General features: G+C 42.0%; 1 protein-coding gene across 1 annotated transcript in view; it reads right to left on the reverse strand.

Annotated features, from left to right (window-relative positions):
- The window catches only part of LOC140660973 (sphingosine-1-phosphate transporter SPNS2-like), a 142,681-nt gene that overhangs the window by 50,596 nt on the left and 71,590 nt on the right, over window positions 1–20,495 (reverse strand). Inside the window, exons 4-6 of the mRNA XM_072882494.1 lie at window positions 5,384–5,535; window positions 3,102–3,168; window positions 342–484 (exon numbers count right to left, since the gene is read on the reverse strand). Coding sequence (XP_072738595.1) covers window positions 342–484; window positions 3,102–3,168; window positions 5,384–5,535 — 362 coding nt within the window. The remainder of the gene's footprint in view (window positions 1–341; window positions 485–3,101; window positions 3,169–5,383; window positions 5,536–20,495) is intronic.

Here is a 20,495-nt window from a genome sequence, read left to right on the forward strand (position 1 = left end):
GTCTGAACAAGAGTGGCCCAACAATTAATACAGGAACACAGAATTTAGCAACACTTCAAAAGCCTTGATTTGTCTGAAGTATGAGCCAAACAAAGCAGACTGTCTCTTAGATCTCAATCTTGGAAAGGTTAGAGCAAAAGTTGGAATCCATCATTGTCACTGCAGTTGATACCTTGTGAAAATGTAACTGTGATTTTCTTTCCTAGGTCCACAGAATAAGCTTCCTGCAACTCCCTGCAAGTTGTCACTTTCCAGTCTCACAGTGCTAAGAAGTACAGGCCACTGGATGTTCCAAATTAAGCATTAGAGGCAAAGCATGCTTTCTACTAAAGTGCTCTTACTTTCTAATCAGTGCTTTCATGTCTCTCAGCCATGACGTCCGAGCCTTCAGCTGTCCCCCAAGTTGTTCAACATTCCCTCTTTTAGCAGCAGGTACAAATATCAAGATGAGTGTCCCTGTTATCATTCCCAGGAGAGGAGATACCTGCAAGAAAGGAACAGGGAATTAGCACAGGAGTCAGCAGGGTTTGCTTTGGTCAGTAAGAAGCAGATTATATTCGTTTCATTTCAGCAACTGGATTCTTCACAGCTAGCCAGAATCTGTAAGCACACTGAGGCATCTGCTCCTTTCCTTCCTCCCTGTCGTTCCCTGGACTCTCTTCTCTCACTCTGGAAGCATGCAGCTTTGAGAATACCCTGATTAAGGCAGTCCACTCCTTTGTGTTATTCAAGTACCAAGATTCATCTAAGTATGGTTCTTCAGTGATGTTTAACTCTTTGGAAACCTACTCCCAGCTGGGCTAAGAGACCAACTAGTTTCTGGGAGAGTGCAGAAGCCTTTTAAAGGCAATGAGGCCAGGTGAAAGATTTCTGGATGTAGGGAGCATGCGGGCTTTGAAAATCCTTGTTTGACATGCATCCCTCTTCCAGCTAACCCACAATGTCTTCCTAATCTCAGGCAGCTTCCTCAGATAACCTCAGCACAGCAGACCAAGAAACAATGAAAATTCAGGCTGGCAGACAGGAAAACGACACATCCAAGGCTTAGGTTTCCCAGTGTCCAATCCTTTCTCCCAATCACTAGACAAAAATACAAAGGTCCCACAGTGTTTTGCAAGCTACAAACATGATTCTTGACACTGAAATTCCATCATTGTTAGAATGGAAAATAGCTCCGTTAGGAAAACAGGAACACGGATTTTCATCGAACTATCGTCTCTTCTATACATGCCATTTTAAAAATAAATTCCTGTCTCCAAAAATATATGCTTTTAATAATAACCTGAGAATGGCCTTTACACATAGACCAGTGTTTCAGGTCCAAAGATGACAAACCCAGAAACCTTCTGGGAAGGGAAGGGAAGACAAAAATATTTCAGAACTGGAAAGTCAGGAAAATCACCCTCATCCATGGATAAATGAAGCCTGATACAGTATCCTTATCACAGTTGAACACAAGACACAGCACTGGTAAAACAAAAATTGAAATGCTGGGATTTTCTAGGGCCACATAATTTAAAGTCTCTTTGATTTTTACGTAAAGGCTTAATTCCCCAACAGGACAATATCCATTGATACTCAGTAACGCTCCAATGAAACGCTGACATTACTGTTAGATCCAGAGACAAAGCTGCCACTTGTCAAAGTGCCCTTCTGTCTTCTTCAGCCCATTGAAGCACAGATTATTCCTGACCTCCTCCGGATTCGGAGACCACAGGAGATCACAGAGGGAAGCATCACCTAGGGGAATCTTGTACATCTTGCAAGAGCACAATAATTGCCACAGGGACGGAGGCTGCTTTACGCTGATGTCTGAAGCTTTCAACACACGCTGTTTGACTACAAAAACTAAGCAATGCTGTCCAAAGCAACCATCATAGAGTGTGCAACTTCCCCACAATTTTGCACGGTCAGGAAATCATGCATCAATGTGTCATTTATAGTGGAAATCATGACCTCATAAGGGGTACAGTTTTGCAGATAGCCTGGATTTCTCAGGATAACTATGGAGACTTCATCTGAAGAGAAAGATGCTAGTGAGGATTTCTTTGCACAAATTAATCATTTGGGTTTTACAGACAGAAACACAAGAGCGCTCCAATGTATCAACCTCGTTAAAGCCCACTGACCAGGAGGAGGGGCTTTGGGGTTTCTTATTCCTTGTGCTGGCCTCTGCTCAAAAGCTAATTTTACCCTTAAAGCATTTCTGCTACTGAATAAAGTAGCCACCCTCTTGGTGTGAAGCTGTAGGCTATTAAACTTTTCATTTCAGGTTCACAGCTGGAAACTTCTCTCCACTCTCCTAGCTGCAGATGAACTGTTCGCGGTGATTTTCCTGGCTTTGCTCACCCTTGCTGGACAGGGAGGGAACGGCCTGTGTCACAGAAGGGCACATTTGCTTGAGATGGGAACCCATATATTTCATCACCTGCTGTTATAAATGGTGTTGGCCTGAGCTTCATGAGATTCATTGTCTTCATGAAGTGCCAGAGCCAGAGAATGCACCTCACAGGGGCTCATGCCACCCAGACTGCCAAAGGTCAGAAAACAGTTCTGCTGGGCCACTTCCTCTCAGCTCTTTCAAGACATCTTTGTGTGCAGGATCTGTTTGTGCGTATGTGATTGGAGTGTATTATCTTTTCAACACATTTATCAAGGTCCCAAGAGGTTAAAATAGAAGGAAACCGACTGTCTCAGGGCACAAAAACAAGCGGAAACTGGAACAAAGTGTTTTTTCCTCAAAGCAGGAAGCCATTCTCAGAGTTTCTTGACAGCAGGGGACTGAAAGACTGTGGAGTTGATTTAAGGCCAATGCCTCGTCTTCCCATCCCCATCAAGAAATCATGGTTGAATGATAATAAAGTGATTGGAACATTCTTGCTCCCAGGGAGGGAAAAAAACAAGTACAACGAGCCAAAACCACATACCTCTCCCATTTGCTTAGAGAATGCATCTTCTATGCACTTAATATCCATAAATGCAATTTCCAATCCTTTACCTTCTATATATAATAACAGGTTGAGGAATTGTGTGATAGAACTCTTCCTAACACTGATCAACCGATGCAACTGTTATTACGATGTTTATTAAGAGTAGCTTACCCGCAATGCCCAGTGCCAGTCTCCAGCAACCTGCTTCACACTTGATCCAGTGATGTATCCCAAGCCACTGCAAGAAACACAAAGATGAGAGTCAGAGTACCACAATCATAGCTGTTCTTAAACAAAGATTTAAAAAGTCACAATCAATTGTGTGTCCTAGGCGCTCTTTTCCTGCAGGAAGAAAGATGGGCGATGAAGCTGATGGTGGCTAATGTGTAACTCTTCCCAGCACTGTTGACCTAAAAATGCTCAAATCTGATGGAAATTCAGACACTGATCTCAAGTTTATAGCTGACCTTTCGACCCACAGTGGATGGAAACAAAGCCTCAAAAAGAATTTATTTCCCAATTCGATTTCTACATCAGGCCTTTCTGTGCAGTAATACGAATACTTAACAACTTTATGTTCAAGCTCTCAGTTAAGAAGTGCCCTTCAAGGACACACCATATTCTATCATTAAACTTTTTTCTTGCCATTTAATAGTACTTGGTTCTGATTACTCATGAAGAGACCGTTTTCCATAAGCTTATTAAAAAAACCGAGAAGAATATGCAAGGCAGTCTGACGGGAGAACATCAGATGTGAATCTTGGAAATCCCCTCTGAAGATAAAGGAGCAGCAGGACCTTCAGCTACATGCTACGAATCACGCTGTGGTAACAAAAGGTGGCTCACAGGAGACTAGATAAAGGTGAATGTAGCCATGCTTCTCTCAAAGTGAACTGAATGGATGTGAATTTCCTTTTTGTCCAAACTGCTGCATTTGTTGCTGAGATTGCCTCGGCTGAAAGTTGCCAAGACTGCTGCAGGGCAGCTGTCAGCCATCACATGCCTTTATTGAACAGTCTGCTAAGCTTTGGAGGTTGCCATCTATAATCACCCCCAAACTGGGCTTTTTACACACACGGGCCCCAAAATCAAACCATGGATCCAAACCTCTGTTGGATATTGAGAGAATTAAGTCCCAAAATCAGGCTCAACAGGATGAATATTTGTTATTTCTTGCTAGCCACAATTCACTGAATTCTCTATGGCAATCCTTGGCATCCTTGGCCCTCTTGGGAAAATATTCTTTTCACCACTTAAGGACTTGGCGATCTCTTTTTCCTCAAGAGCAAATGGATGTTTGTGAGTTTGATCTCTGGGATGAGTGCTCTAACTTGTAAAGTGCACCACCCTAAACCAGAAGTTTTTCCCTGAGTTGGGGGGGATTAAACTGCTGCCCATGTTTTCCCTGCTGGAAATGAACCCATGATGCCACTCATGCACAGGATGTTGTCCAACTCCAGGAATCAATATGCAGACTATGTGAACCCACCCTGCCTACAACCTCACAACAGAGGGTCAGCCATTATTTAAAAAAAAAAAAAAAAATCGGAAATTTCCTCCTGTCCCAACAATCAGATACTGCATTGGGCTCATAAGGGAACTCAACTGAAAGAAAATGCCAGAGGAAATAACTACTCCAAATCTGTCTGTTGCTTTCATCAAGCCTCTATGGGCTTAGCTGTCCTCCACTGCTCTGCGTTAAGACTGATTGTGAACGATCATTACAGTTCCTCTCTTCAGCCTTATCTACGCTAGACTTCACAATTTCTCCTAATTGCTGTTTCAGTGGCAATAGCACTAAAATGGCCACTACTATTGCAACTACCAAGTCATCTAAGATTGGCTTAGCCACATCGTTCAAACTTGGTCAGATTGACCAAATTCACAGTTGGGCAGAATTTGAGCTGAAACTATTTTTAAAAGTCAAAATTTCAAATTGTGTATGTTATATAGCATACTCCCCTTGAAACCTCTGATATTTAGACTGTCACATAGAAGCAGGTACCCATTCGCAAACTTTTGAAAACTCAGCCCAGTGTCTTAAGAGATGTTGATTTCACAGTAACCTAAAAGACATTGGCTAAAGAAGTCCTAGACCTCAAATGAATTGAAGCAATGATTCAGAGAACCAGTATAACATTATTCAAAATGATATTTTAATTTAATAATGATAAAAAATAAGTCAGCTAAAATATTTTTATTCCATTTCCACCCCATTGCTGAAAAAAAAAATAAAAATCCTTCCCACTGATTCCCAAAAGTCACACATGAACCAGTAACAGGGCTAGAAAAAGAATCCAATTCCTGCAACTAATTAGTCACCGCTCACAGTATTTTCCTGTCTAAACCATTCCAACCAAAGACAGAAGAACTATAATTGTTAGCAACTTAAGACCTGTGTGAACTTAAAGAGAAAAGCCAAAACCAGATGAAAGAAGCATTATGTCACTTACCTGCCAAGAGGAATTGCAAAATAGAAAACAGACAGCATAAGGGTCCTTGTGTTTTTGGTGAAAAGGTCTCCTATGATGGTTGGTGCAATAGTGGAGTAACTTGCTTCACCGATGCCAACCAAACCTCGTGAGAGCACAAGAAGCCAGAAATACTGAGAAAAGAAATAAAACACCTTAGTAGGTCTTCCCTTGTCTTTTTGAGTTCAGGATGGGCAACAGTGCAAGCTGTGCAAATAGGGAAATACAAACCCATGTGACTGGAAAGTGCCCCCCATATGCATTTATTTTTTAAAACCTCAGACTCTTTTCATTTGCCTCTTGCTGGGGAGGAAAGGGACTATATTTTTTGTGAAGATTTATAGGCATGAAAGAAAAGTAGTAATAACACATCTACCCAGTGACACTCAAGAAGGTATTTCTAATACAGGCAGAAGACCTTCAGTTTATTCTCAGGGTGTAGCTCACTCTTGTTAAGCCAAAGTGCCAGCAACCGGCACTGACAGAGGAAGGTTTGGGGAGGCGGGTGAGTGTAACAAATCCTGCTCTGGGATCCAGAAAAGCAATACCTGCTGAGCACAGTCCCAACCTCCCCAGCACGCCAAAGGGCAAGTTAAGACTGGTGAAATCCAAAAGGCTCTTCAAAGCTGTGAAAGAGTTGAACCTGCAACCCCCCAAACTCTCAATTTTCAGCTTTATTAGAAGCTACTGAATAAGGGAAGTTTTTCAAAGGTGCTAAGCACCTTTCTCACTCCAGTTGCCTTGGAAAAAAGCATAAATCTCCCCCTCACAGCAGTAAGGTAGAGTAAACCGACACTGAACACTTCTGAAAAACCTCAGGTTACGATCTGAGCTGAGATGCACACAGTTACGAAGAGAGAAGACTTGAGCTTTAGGGTGAACCACGGGAACAGCAGCGTGCTCAGTAAGCTGTACCACCAGGTGAAAGATTCAGAGCCAGACAAGGCAATGGCACAGGTTGAAAAGGCATTAAGCTGCCCAGAGAATTACATGCCCTTCTGAGTACAGGGCGATCCAACAGAACGAGGAGATGGACTTCACATTCAGCACAATGCAGCCTCAAATGGAAGAAAAGGAATTGTTCATCTAATAAAATTTTCTTCATGGCCCGTTGCCCTGTTTCAGCCAACAGTTTCGTAAACTGCAAGGACCTGATTTTCAAGCCGATCTCTTTCACTACACTTGCAGTTTTCTGGGTGCTGCTGTGTGAAGGCATAAGGCACAATACTTTGATGCCTAAATACCTGATACATGAGCACAATCAAGTTCTGAGACATCTAAGCAGCTTGAGCTACACCCAGAAGTAATTGCAGGTGCAGAAATTAAACAGTCAATCGCAGAAAACTGTAAGCACAGGGAAATCTATTTCTACAAATGTAACCTCTACAAATCCTCAATTTACTGTTATTATTCTATCAATCACCTGTGAGAAGAGCAGCAGGGATTATGATATGTCCTTAAACACGAAAGTGCTTTGAGAACAATGAGCGATTACTGATTCCCCTTCTTCAGATGGGAAAAAGTTGAGTTACAGGGAGGTGACTGACTTTGTGCCTTACAGCAAAGCTAAGCCAGGATACAGGGCTCTCATTCACAAACATGGAAAAAGCCATGCAGACATCAAGACACGTGCCTCAGTCAAATATATCCATCAGCAGACAAAAATCTACCACTGACAGGTTTTCGTTGTCTTCCTCACTGTAACCCTCTGGTTGAAAAGAATTTCTTGAGGATTCCTATAGTCACACAGAACAAATACTTTTGTGCACTCTTCATTTCCTCTTACTTTGATGTAAATTCTGCATCAATTCCTATTTTCTGAGTGTATACAAGTTCCTTGTTTGCTGGCAGGGCGTTTGCAGTGCTGCTATCATTCATATATCTCCCATAAGCTGCACATACGTAACAGACACGTGGGTGTATGCAGAAAGGGCAATACTGTGACTCAAGCAATTTAATTTATGACAATTACCCAATGCTAAACCACCCCACTGCAGAAATATGCTGACAATGATTGGTGCACAGGTATCCAATGTATTTGGAATGAGCAACAGTATTTATAACATGCTGAATGACTTAGTCAGGCAGAATTAGAAAGCGGGGGAACTGGAGGCTGATTTTGGTTTCTTAAGAGGTTCAGTCCTGGATCACAGAGAGGGTGACAGGCAAAATAGTCATCTGCCAGACCTAGAATGAGTACATAGACACCTGCAGGATGACAGATTTTCAAATGCACTGGATGTTCCTCAAATTTGAAATACCTACGTAAAAATGACACAAGTTTGTGCTCACCAGCCAGTATCACTCCCAGTGAATGCACTGGACAGGAATTTCCTCCAAATAATGCAGTTACAAGGTTCCTCTTACAGTCCTTGCATAAAGCAGGAAAACTGTACAAAGTTTTCCTATTGTGGTAAAGAGTGACTCGGTTCCATCAATACCATTGAATCAGAGTCCCAACACAATGAAATCATCTGCACCAAGTAACACGTTTATTCTTCTCCCCCGGTTCCTCCTTGAATCCTCCTCCCTGGCTTAATCCCATGCTTACACACTCCAAATATCTATTTAATAATTACACTATATTCTCTGAAGCAGCGGTATCCAAATTTAAGTCATGAGATTCTGACTTCAGTTGGCAATAAAAGCATAATCTACATAAAGACATGAATGGTATTGTCCTTCTGAGATCATATATTCAAGACGACGGACAATGCAGCTATTTAGGTGTAACAACTAGGCAAAACATACAAACATCTAAAACAATATTAGGGAATTATTTATAGTCAGTTCTATGTTGTGCCTTGTTTTGGAGCTCTATATCTAGGATTAAAGAGCTAATGCCTCTTCTTATCCTGCTGAAAGATCTCTTCTGGATCTTTGGCTAGCATGCATCCTATTGGAACCTATACAACAAAATTATGCAGTAATTTGTTACAGTAAGCTAGAACCCCTGATCTTCCATCTCTAATCAGTCAGTCAAAACTTACATTTTTGTCATCTCTGAAGGTAGCTCCCCGAGACAAAAAGTGGTCCTTTCCAAGAGAGGCCTAATCTTTTCATTTTTCATATAGGAAGAAAAAAAAATACAAACAACAAAACAGCTCCAAAATTCTTACGCTGCTACTCATTTGGACCACAGACTTACCATGAACCACTTAGAAACTGGTCCCAAAACCACTATGTTCGCAATATAGACAACTGCTATTTTTTGTGTGTTCATTTATATATACATACACCCATAGGCACATCTCTCTCCCTCTCTGAGTTATGTGAACATGACAACCAACATAAACAAATGGGTAAGTCAGATATTGCCCACGCAGAGGAAGCACCGTTCTCCTCCACAGCTGTAGCAGGACACTTCTACCATTTCCTCTGCAGTACATTTTCCCCCAAGTGCTTTTTCCTCTCTGTCCTACCCCAGGATTCTCAGCAGTTTAGTGAGACAAAAAGGGCTGACGCCAGCCAAATTCTTCTCTACATTATCTGTGCTTAAAAGCAGTACAGGCAGCTAAGACTTTTAACTGAATTTCACTGTTCCCCAAGCAGAAATTGATATATATTAAAGAAACTTACTCCTTTCTACATTACTTTGGAACTCTTCTGTAACTTGTTCGCCTGTGCAAATAGTTCTCATTCTGGCAGGAAAACTGAAAATATCTGAAGTCAGCTTTCAGCACCTGAGCTTATTCCTTTTCCATCGGTTAAGCCCAGCAACCTCAATACTTCAGTGTCTTTTTCTCTGGGTCAGTGCTTGCAACTAAAGTTTTTTGAAACAAAGAGCAATTACAGCAACAATTTATTTATGTCTTTAATTTTGGTTAGCAGTCATGTCAGAGACGTCTGCACCTCCATGAGAGCTCCCAACACCTCCTGGTTTGTAGAGATGCAATGGTTTTCTTTGAATGACTGTATGGCAGAAATCCCCCTCCCTGCCTGTGCTTCAGCCTGAAGAGCTACAGGGACTATCGCAGTCGCAGCCATGCGGCAGCAGAGCTCGTAGGCACCAGCTTGGGTGCGGACAGCTGGAGAGGGGTTATCACGGCAAGACCTGAACCATACAACGCGACTGCTATGAGCTCTGGTGGCAATTTAGGATGCAAAGGTGCTGCGAGTCCCCTTCTCCAACTTGCTTGTGCCACAAAGGGACTGATGAGACACAAGCCAGGGAAGATTCCAGTATACAATAAACCATCAACATATGGAAAGAATGGTGGCTGACAGACACCCAGAACCACCACAGTCTTCCTGGGAATTTCCCTTCAAGAGGTGCCATCACCAGAAAGCAGCGCACGGAGAAAGCACTCATACGCGCCTACGTGAGGCAGAAAAGATCAATAGACCTGCTCTCTTCTTCCCATCTCTGAACTCTATGGAAGGAAAAATATGCCCTAGTTCTAAAGCTGAAGACTTTACTACTTTGTAATTTGAAGACTAACAAACCCAAACAAAAAAGAAACCCAATCCCCCAAAAGAGATATGAGTTTTGGAAGGGATACAAATCCTTATGCCTCAGAATCGGAATGCACCGATCACTAATAGGAATGCACAACCTACCAATTTCTAAATTTCTTAAACTATCAGCAAACCATAGGCAACAGCAGCAATAGATCACGGGGACAGATGGACCTGGTCTGATCAGCGCTGCCAATGACACTATCCCACTAGAAGCTACAGGCCTGACACCATCCTTTCAGAATTTGCATCTGAAAAAAGCTGTTATGATTTGAGTTAAATATTTATAATATGCCAAAAGATAGTTCATGTATTTTCTCTGCAAAGTATGACATGGTTTATATTCACATTTTCATACTAACTTTACTCTCAATCTCATGCACACATAAATGTTTGACGGCCTAGGACACGTGACTAGCTTTAATCATGTTTGGACAAACCTCCTAATTATACATTTATCCTAGTTGTATAGGCCATTGAGTGAGTAATACATGTTTTAATAGGTCTAATTACAGCTTTAACTTCTTTCTCTTTTTTTAATTAGTTAACAAAAGGAATTAAGCCACAGTTCTCTAAAAGATTAGCTGTCAGTGATAAACCTATAATCTGCCAAATATGTGTACAACTCCGAACCACCAGATTTACTGTCTAAAGAGTCATATGATCCTTAAGCTTCAGTTATTAAGTATTTGCATTTGAATGTGGAGTAGCTTGTAAGGGTCTCATAAAACAAGCTGAATGCTTCTTTCAGATTAGGGACACACGGACTGATGAGATCGCACAGATATAGCTAACCTAGTACAAATTACTAGTAGGGATGCACAGCACCAGTGCAAGCCATGTTTTGAACTGATGTTGCTGGTCTAAAAGAAGGATCTTCTGTACAGCTACAGCAACTGCACCTGCAGCCTTTCCTATATGAGGACATTGAGTTAACCTCCTACAGTTTCTACATTTAGCTTCTGTAAAAGAGGGCTCAGCACCATGAACTTCCATATTTGAACTGCTGAGGTTTGCCATATTTTCCTTCTTTTATTATATAAACATTATGCAGCAAACAAGGATATAGAATTAGGGTTTGCATCCTTGGAAAGAAGACATGCATAAGGAAAGTCATCCATGCCACCAGGCAGCTAGGATTGCCACACAAAGCCTAATACACATGTGTGTGGAATGACAATAAACTAAGGAGAAAGCGTTGGGATTATTTTAATTTCCCTGAGTTTCTAGAGCAAACCCAGTTGAACTGTACTGCAGTTACACTCTTGTATTTCTACAGCCGGCAGGGTCTTGGCACTGACAACATCCAGGGTACCACAGCAGTCACAAGTGATCAGTTAGATCAGCTGAAGATAGATAAATCTGATATACTGCAGGAGTCAGCTGACCAAAGGAAAACCCACAGGGCTCAAATGTATATTCAAGGGCTGCACAACAGTGGTCCCTTTTGACAGCTACACTCATGTGCAAGCATTTGCCTTTCCCGAGCAGAACCTGTTTTCTGGCCAGGCAAACACCACTTCTTCTTGCACTCCATTAAGTTTTCCCAGCCGTATCAGTACTTTGCAGGGATCTAAGTGGTTAGACATGACGCACCACACCCTTCACCGCAGGTATGGCAAAGATGTACCATTAACCATGATGCAAACCAAACCAGGAACATGCTTCTGAGTATTGGTATTGTGACTAAGAGCATTGGCTCCTGTAAACTCACAGTTCAAATTCCAGCTCATTAGCTGAGAGTCACTAGAAGGGCTGAGCAATGGAATGACATTACAAACGCAGGTGACATACTTGCTTAAACACTAAATGCTTCATTTCTCTTAGCTCTCCCAGTAACGATGGGGTCACCTTTAAGAACCTGACAGTTTCCAAGTCAAACAGGGACATTGACATATCATGAAAGACAAGATGACATTAAATGATGATGTTCATATTTTAAATTCCATTCTGTGTCTGGATGGATGACAAAGGCTACAGCAGAATAGATAAGCCTAAATACATCTTCCGCCTCTGTGCACCCCTAAAGCTTTACAAATTTTGAATACATATAACCAAGGCACCTGGCTTCCATTGGCAGATACAAGTCCTGGGTCCACACACTTGTTAGGAATGGTGTGTCAAATCCAGATACGGACCACAAAGTCACACGCCCTACCTTCTCAAACGTGAATAGTTCTAACTCTCCTTTAATAAAAGGAGAATAAATATTGTAAAGAGCTAGAGAGGGGTTACATATTTAGTACTGGTGAATTGTTCTGTGCCAATCCTGAAGAACAAGTCTTCCTGTCAAGTCCAGCCCAGGTACTTTTAAGTAACTGAATATTCAGGCCAAATTTTGGCCTTTTAGTATTTTACTATTTAGGAGATCTTTGCACAGGAACAAAGGAAGATGAGTATCTACCTTTATCCACAAGTAATCTTAACTAATCCCTCATGGGGATTGCCAGCAGAGAGACCAAAATACAAAATAACATGGGGGCAGAACTGTTTACTGTGATGTTTTGTTGATTGGTACTGTTCTCCCCCATTCATAGATTGGGTAAGCATTGTTTTCAGGATTCCCTACAACCAAAAGGAGTTGATTGTGTTTAATCTCTGGGTGGCATAGATAGCGACTAGCCAGTGATGAGTTATCAGCTCTGATGCAATGCTGTGAGCTATCAGTATTTTATCTGTTTTCTGTAGAGATACAAGTGCACTTAGAGGTTCATGCTACAGTTACCTGTCTGATAAATGTAACTATAAACTACCCTTCTCACCTCCAACAAGATGTTTTTCCCCTATCAGACGTGAGTCATGCTGGCCTGGGGGAGATTCACTGCAGTTGCTGGTTCTTTTGCCATTTGGCCCACTGCAGAGACGTGATTGGGTTTACACGCCTCTTTTCTTCCCTCATTGTGTGTGTCATCACTTACCCATAACTACTTTTCCCTTCCCATCTCTATACAATCACAAGTGCCTTTTAAGTCACTACTGCACACAACATTTCCCGTAACTTCCATCACCACTGGATTTAAGTTCTACAGTTTCCTCCCTTCAAATTGAACTCTGTGATGCCAAGCCCATCTTTCATCACCATTTTCAAACTGCTCTTCTCCTTTGCATGCAGATCACAGCATCAGAGAATAGTTGAGATCGGAAGTGACCTCTGGAGATTGTCTAGTCTAAGCCCCCTGCTCAAAGAGGGGTCAACTACAACAGGTTGCTCAAGACCATGTCCAGTTGAGTTTTGAATATCTTCAAGGATGGAGAAGCCACAACCTCGCTAGACAACCTGTTCCAGAGTTTGACCATCCTCACAGTAAGAATGTTTCTTTGTAAGTTTAAATTGAATTTCCTGTATTTTAGCTTGTGCCTGTTACCCCATCTTTTCATTGGGCACCATTGAGAAGAGTCTGGCTCCATCTTTACTGCCTCCTGTCAGGTATTGATACACACTGAAGCAGCACTACGGGCTCTCTAGGGATACAAGCACAGTTCTAGAGCAAGGATACCACTTTAGCAAAGGTAAGCTATTCAAAGTCTCAGTTAAATCCATACGGCAGACACCACCTCATCTACTGCACCTCTGTTGCATTCACCCTAAACAGATTTTTTCTTCACTTTGTTTCCCTGAAGCCTGCTTGGGCATGGGAAGTATACAAGTTTAAATATTTGTGTCCAATGAAGGACGCTTCTCTTACCCAAAGGTCTTCCCCTGAACTCTGAAGGGCAGGTCACTAACACTGAAGTGAAAATGCCCTGGGCCTTCCTTCAAGTATTCACACATTTTATTCACACATTCACATTTGTTTTATTCACACATGCTTATTATACATTGGGTAGAGGTTATCAGCATCTTACAGACGAGATCACTACACCATGTCAAGATTTAATAGCAAGCTACTGAGTTATTGAAATCTTAGTATACTTCATTAATCATTTGCTCAAGGGTCAATATATAAACCCTTTGCAATTAGGATGGACTTATAGCATAGCTTCTAAAGCAGTTCTGATTCTTCTACAGCATTCATCTACGCTATGTCAAACACTTCAAAACTTCAGCTCATTTTGGATGCATTAAGTGTCCTACCAATTCTCAGCTCTAAGCACCTCACCTTTGAACAATTCCCTTTTGGGAAAATTCAGCTGGTATTCAGAGACCCACAAGGAGGAGAAGAGAGACTACAACAAGTAGAAAGAGAAAAAAAAACACATATTTAAATATAGAAATGAGCAGGGGAGACGAAGCAAAGTCCACTCACCTTTCCTTTGATTGTCTCTAGTATTTGCTAATGGCTTTAGTTCTCCCAGGTGACCTGTTCAGGCATGCTTAATTGAATGTGGAAAGTTTTATTTGGAAATGTACCTGAGATTCTGGCTGATTAAAGTGTCCTAATTTTATGAGATTTATATTATTATTTAGTACATAAAAATAACCAATAAAGACTGTAAGATACTCCTTTTTCACTCATCACACCCTTCAATCAGCAACTAAAGTGTTTAACAACTGGATTCCTACAGATGGGCTCTAATGTGAAGCACCTAATTAAGCATTCTGGAGAAAAAACAAAAACACCCTGGAAGTACCAAGACTCCCCACAGCGCTTCCCAGGGTCGGCGGGGAGCTGCTGTGTGCAAAAATCAGGGCCAAGATTTTCTTAGCTACTTGCAAATTTTGAACGTGAAATTCCCTTTCAACATTAAAATTGCAGCGTCTGCAACCCAAGTTCCCATCACTGCCCTCCCTTCACACCTGTGGCAGTTCTGAGAGACTCCTCTATTACTTTTCAGTCATTTTTGGGTAGCACCAAAAAAAAAAGGGGGGGGGGGAGAGTAAGCCCAATTCCCATTCTCCATCCAATTAGGTGATGTAATTACAAGACACTGGGTGATGAAGCAGCACCATCAGGTCCTGACAATAGCCTCAGCTAAGACAAAGCAGCATTTCAGCTTACTAATTGAAGGGCTTTTCATCTGATTGACCTGCCAGTGGTAAAAATATTACATGACATTCAAATGGTGGGATTTATGTTCTTCTCAATTTAGTCTCTTGGTCATTAATATTGCATTAATGACAGGGGTCCGGAATGAAATTGGAAGGAACATAACAGATTAGCTTGCTTATTCACCAGAACACCATCCGGCAGAGTGCTACATGCATAGCTACTTATAAAATAGACCTTAAAGAAAAAGGTTCATGTTTTCAAATAAATCATAGGGATCATAAAGAGCCCCATGTTACCAGTGCCTGCTAGAATATTGAGTTAAAGCACTTATTTTCATCCTTGTGGCTCTGGTGTAAGACGCAGAGGAGTTCACAGCATGTCACATGGCTGACATAGTGGTCATTTATCCATGTTACAAAACCATTACATGCAGCTCGGCCAGAATGTATCTTCCAAAACTGTTCCCCTGAGAACCTTAACAGTTCTGGGTCGGAAGCAAACTGTTGCTTTTTGTTCCAGATCTGTCAGGTGGGACACACTTATCAGCACTTGCAACAAATACCTCTGGCATTAGGTAGTATCACCATTCCCTTCCTGAGACGTGCAAAGACAATCATAACATAATCACAAAAATAGGGATTGGGAGAACTACAACGTATTTTTGCAACTGTGGAAACAATGCAAGGTTCTTGACACCCAAAAGTTTTCAAATACCAATAGCTGGAATATGACCTGACATACATGAAACTAAAGAATATTCACAGGCAGTAACAGGTTGCTGTGTTCCAGCCACAGATGAGTCACAACCAAAGACTGAATCCAAGCAACCCAGCTATAAACAGATACCAGATTTTTCAGAACAAATAGTTACAGGCACTGATACATAACACTAACAACATCTCCACCTTCAATAGCTATAGAAACGTGTGAGATCCAACCATATCAACCCGATGGGCTGTCTTGGCTCAAACGCTCTTTGGTTTGGACCGATTCTTAAACCGAAAACTAAAACTTTAGTCAAATCCAACAGACAGGTCTCATTCTTGGAGAGCACAACCCCATGTTCCTATCCCTGAGACAACTGCAGAAGCTATGATTTCTCAGCACCCTTTGAAAAAAGCATCAGCCAACTGACTGAGACACCCAGGTGTGAATGTTTTGCCCTAACTATACGCATTTTCAAGGGTAGAACAAGTTTTGAGAGTCCATGAAGGACACATTTTAATGGAATGCCTCAAGGTTTAAATGAAAATACCACAAACAAAGTTATAGTCCCAGCAACTTTACCTAGACTGTTGGTTCCGCTGATTCTTGGCATATTTTATTTTGCACATGCTAAAAATTTAACCAGCAGGTCAGACCTTTTAGGCAACTTTGCTGAAAACCCATCCGAATCATTCCAAACTCTGAAATTTTTTCTTCCTGCTTTCTGTTTTCACACTTCTCTGGCTTGCTGACTCAATCAAGATCCAGAAGCACCCAAGTACTGTGAGAAAGGCTGACCTTGCAGTACGTTTGGCCTACATCTGAGAGATGTCTCATTTTTAGCATCAGATTTCCAGAGGTGCTAAACTGATGCATCTACCAATTCCTCCTGCCTAGCAGCAGCTTCTTATTTATGATCTTCTTTGAACAGTTGTTATATTGCTAGTTGAAGCGTTATTAATTGGCAAGGTTTTGTCATGCTGTAGCTTCATTTCATTCTCAACAGCCAGCCTATTTGACAAAATGACAATCCTATTTAACTGTATTAAATGCATTTGCATGTTTTGTCACTATCTTCTCATAAGACTTCGTCAATCATGTTTTCAGACGTGATGATCAGCACCATTCCCAGGGATTTCCAGCTCAAAATCTGTTACATGGGTTTGAGATTAGTACTCCAATTCAATGTTATCTGAATTGCAAATGCAGTGTTTTGTGTAGTATGTGAACTTTATGCATTTAAAAGAAATGTCAACACTTCAAAAGACTAATTTAGCACCTGGTACTATAAGACATTTCCCATCCTCACACTATTTATTTCCCATCCTCACATTACTCAGAACACAATGGTCCTTTTTTCAGCCTTTCTGCATGACCCAGGAGGCCACAGATTGTGTGTGCCATTGAAGAAGCACTTACACTTCCTATAGCATGACTGATGCTTTTGTATCAGCAGGCAAGCAAGAGCTCAACCAAAGAAAAGCCCAAATCCATACTTTTGCACCTGAACACAAGCCAAAGAGGCTTAATAACACTTTCCCTCTCTCCTGCATCCTGTTTTTCAGGACAATATGCATAACCGTCAAGAACTACCAAGGCCCTGCTAATACAAAGTTTAGATTTGTTTCCAGGCCTCCTAATGAGCCTAAAACTGGGTTTAATGAATTATTTTCTTTGTCTGTGAGGCATCGTTAACCAAGCTCTCCTGAAGCATCAAGCTTCTTTCCAAGTCATAAGCCTCAAGAACACAAGCCATAAGCTGCCTCATTTACATCCGTGCTAAGTACCTGTCAACTTACATCCTTAAACAGTAACATTTCTCCAGACCCATATTTGAACACCCCAGTGAAGCATGAAGGGACATGTTCTACCCCACCAACTTGGCATCCTCTCAATACCCTCAACGCACAATTATCTGGGAAGGTTACTTCCAAAGGAACAGGATCACATGGTGCCATCCAGACACTGCAGCAGTGACTTGCTTTGCCTTCTGAACTCGTCTGACCAAGCCAGACTTCCCCACTACTGAAGCACAGCAGGCAACAGAGGAGCACTGCATTGGGAATGACTTGTGTTCCTCAGGTCACAACCACTACCGCAAGGATCACGTTAAGCTGATAGGAAATTTTATAATTCCTTACTCTGTATTTTAACATTTGCATGGAAACTTACATGCAGCACTACTTTTTTTTTTAACTTTTTTTTTTTAAATTCTTTTTTTCCCCCCCAGCTGGTTCAGTCTGTCTATTTAAGGAGAACTTTCCCTCTCTTCCATTCCTGGGATGTTTTGAACGAGGCTGAGCTTAAGATGCTGTAATAATTATTTATAAAGCATAATGCTAAAGCTTTATGGAGACTTCCAATAAGACAGGGTTGAAGCAATAAGACATCCCTTTTGTGTTCCATCAGCACGCTCTGTGGTTAGGCAGTATGACAAGCAGAATATACATTTTAATAGACAACACGAGAAGAAGGAATGCTTCCAAGACACACGCAGCCTGGCGATGAAATAAATATGCCTTCTTCCCTCTGCCTCCTCAGCAAATAACTGACCCAGGTGAAATTTCCTGCTCAGGCACAATAAAAGCAGGACAGGCAGGATGACAGTTACAGGCAGGCATTGCTTGCAAACCATCCATTAACTGACATAGTGGCTGAACTTTCCTACTCTTCAACCTAGAGACTGTAAATTCAGGTTTCTGCATAAAAATGGGACAACACTGTAAAGGTCTTTGGCCTGTAAAGATCTTCTGTGCTGGCACCACAGTCCTCAGCTGTTGTCTCTAGGCATTTTCGTGATCTGATGAAACAGCATCAAACGTAAGCATATTGATTTAAAAAGATATAGGGTCTGACTCAATTCCCACAAAGACACAAAAGGTTCCCACAGACTTCCAAAGGAGGAGCTGAATCAGAACCACAATCACAGGCCCTACGATAACGATTTCAACATCTTCCAGTAACCTAGATAACCAACGGTTCTCTAAAAAAGAGGGTAGGCAATTACAGGGAGTCCTCACTGAGACCTGCTGCAAATTAGCATTAAGCCTCAAGCCTATTTCTTGATACTTTCCCAGCACAAACCTCTGTCCCCCTGCTCCAGAACATGCTTGAGCTCTGAGGAGCAGTTCTGACATTTCAGTGCAAGTCAGTGCCTTCGTTTTAATGAACCGGCAATAGAAGCCTCTGCAGCAGCACGCATCAGTTCAGGTGTGCTATGACACTCAGTGACAGAAATATCTCTTCTTATTTCAGCATCCACAGATACTGCATGATTTCAGACCAATTAATGACCCAAAAGTAGGTAGCAGAGGGCAGGAGGCACACTTACGAACATAACAGCACAGATTGGGGTGATTTGAGAAGTTTGAATGGGACGTGGTGCCAAACTGCCCCTGCCTGGGGAAGGTGGGACCTGGGGCTGTGATCTTGATTGCTCTCGGATCCCAGAGGGGAGAGCAGAACCGACCCTGTTCCAGACACACTGCAGACGGGAAACGCTATGTATGGTAGAGATACTCCTTATGACAGTTTAAGTTCATTTTTCTCATCACACAAATAAGCTTTCTGAATAAGCTTTGGAGCCATACTCTGTCTCTCTCCTGGTAGCCATCACCAGCTGTGTTTTCAATAACTCTTTCCAAATGCTTTACAGATACATAGATGCGGATACTGGAGGGAAAAAGCCAACACTCAGGGCAGAAAATACAACACTTCAATTTCTGATAACACCTATGAAAAGCCTCCTCCTCTCATAGATTGGCTTTTTGGGGCTGATGCTCTGAGAACACCCTAACCTGTTTTTCATTTATAGTTTCCCTTGGAAGAGGGACAGGTAGAAAGGGACAAGGTAAGAATATAAAGCAGCTAGGAGACAAACACATGACAGTAATTCTGCAGTCTATTTCAGCAAGCTGCAACTATTTAATCTCTATAAATCTTCTCCCATCTCTTCTGTCCTAGGTCAGCAAAATCTGAGGGAACAATGAAGACCCAAGATACCAGAGTTCAAATCATTACGCTTGTCTGTGCAAGAGATGTTGCTCTTACATGAAAACAGTTTCCCATTCAGTATTTGGTATCAGCTGTGCTGAAGATGCTAGCAGACTCGACAGATGCCCAGAATACCTTAAGACCAGCTCAGTCAATGCTTCATTATTGAAGGAATAAGCAATGGAGTATTCTTTTCCTACAGTACACCTCACATAATCCACATTAAAAAAAATGCAAGATAGTAAAACTCACAAGAGTGCCGTGAATAGCACTGGGAAGGAGCAGCAGGTGCCTTCTTGCTGAAGAGGAGTCAAAGAAATGGTGCCTTTCAATTCCCATAGAAACTCTCCTATTTCCTTGTCCAGGGAGCATGGATTTTGTTATGTCTTGATCTAATAGTAGCTAGAGCTGGAGAGTCAAGTAGCCATGAAAACACAAAGGAAGATTCTCACAGCAGAACTGCTGCAGGAACCCGACAATTTCTATGTCCAAGAGCTGCAGCTCTTAAAAGTGACCCTTGGTGGGGTAACTCCATCTCCAGCAGCCACATGGGTGTAGGTACACATAACCAGACTTGAGGTAGGTTCTTCTCCTGATGGGCAATGCCATCACCAGCACACTGCAGTGCCAGTAAACCTTTTGCATAGCAGGCTGCTGAGAGGGGAAGCAGGTCTAAAGGGGGCTGTGGGAATTATCTTTCTTCAAACTATCTGCTTTCAGGCATACGGCAGAGGGACAGTGAGGCAGAACCAGTCTGTAAAGGATTTCACTCTGCAGTGTAAAGCGGTGATGAGAACCCCTATCCTTTCCCTCTCTTCTGGGACTTCAGAGCCACCTAACTCCAGCACAGCACCCTTCCTCACCCGGCACCCGCTGATCCCCGGCCCTCCAGCACAGCAGCTCTCCGGTGGGGAGGAGCTGGGGAGAAGAGATGTATAGATTGTCATGTCTCATCTTAACAGAGCAGAGGCAAAGCAGGAGCAGGTAACAGCTGCCAGGTAATGCAG

This window comes from Ciconia boyciana, chromosome 17, assembly GCF_034638445.1.
Source record: "Ciconia boyciana chromosome 17, ASM3463844v1, whole genome shotgun sequence".
In the NCBI taxonomy this organism is placed as follows: Eukaryota; Metazoa; Chordata; class Aves; order Ciconiiformes; family Ciconiidae; genus Ciconia; species Ciconia boyciana.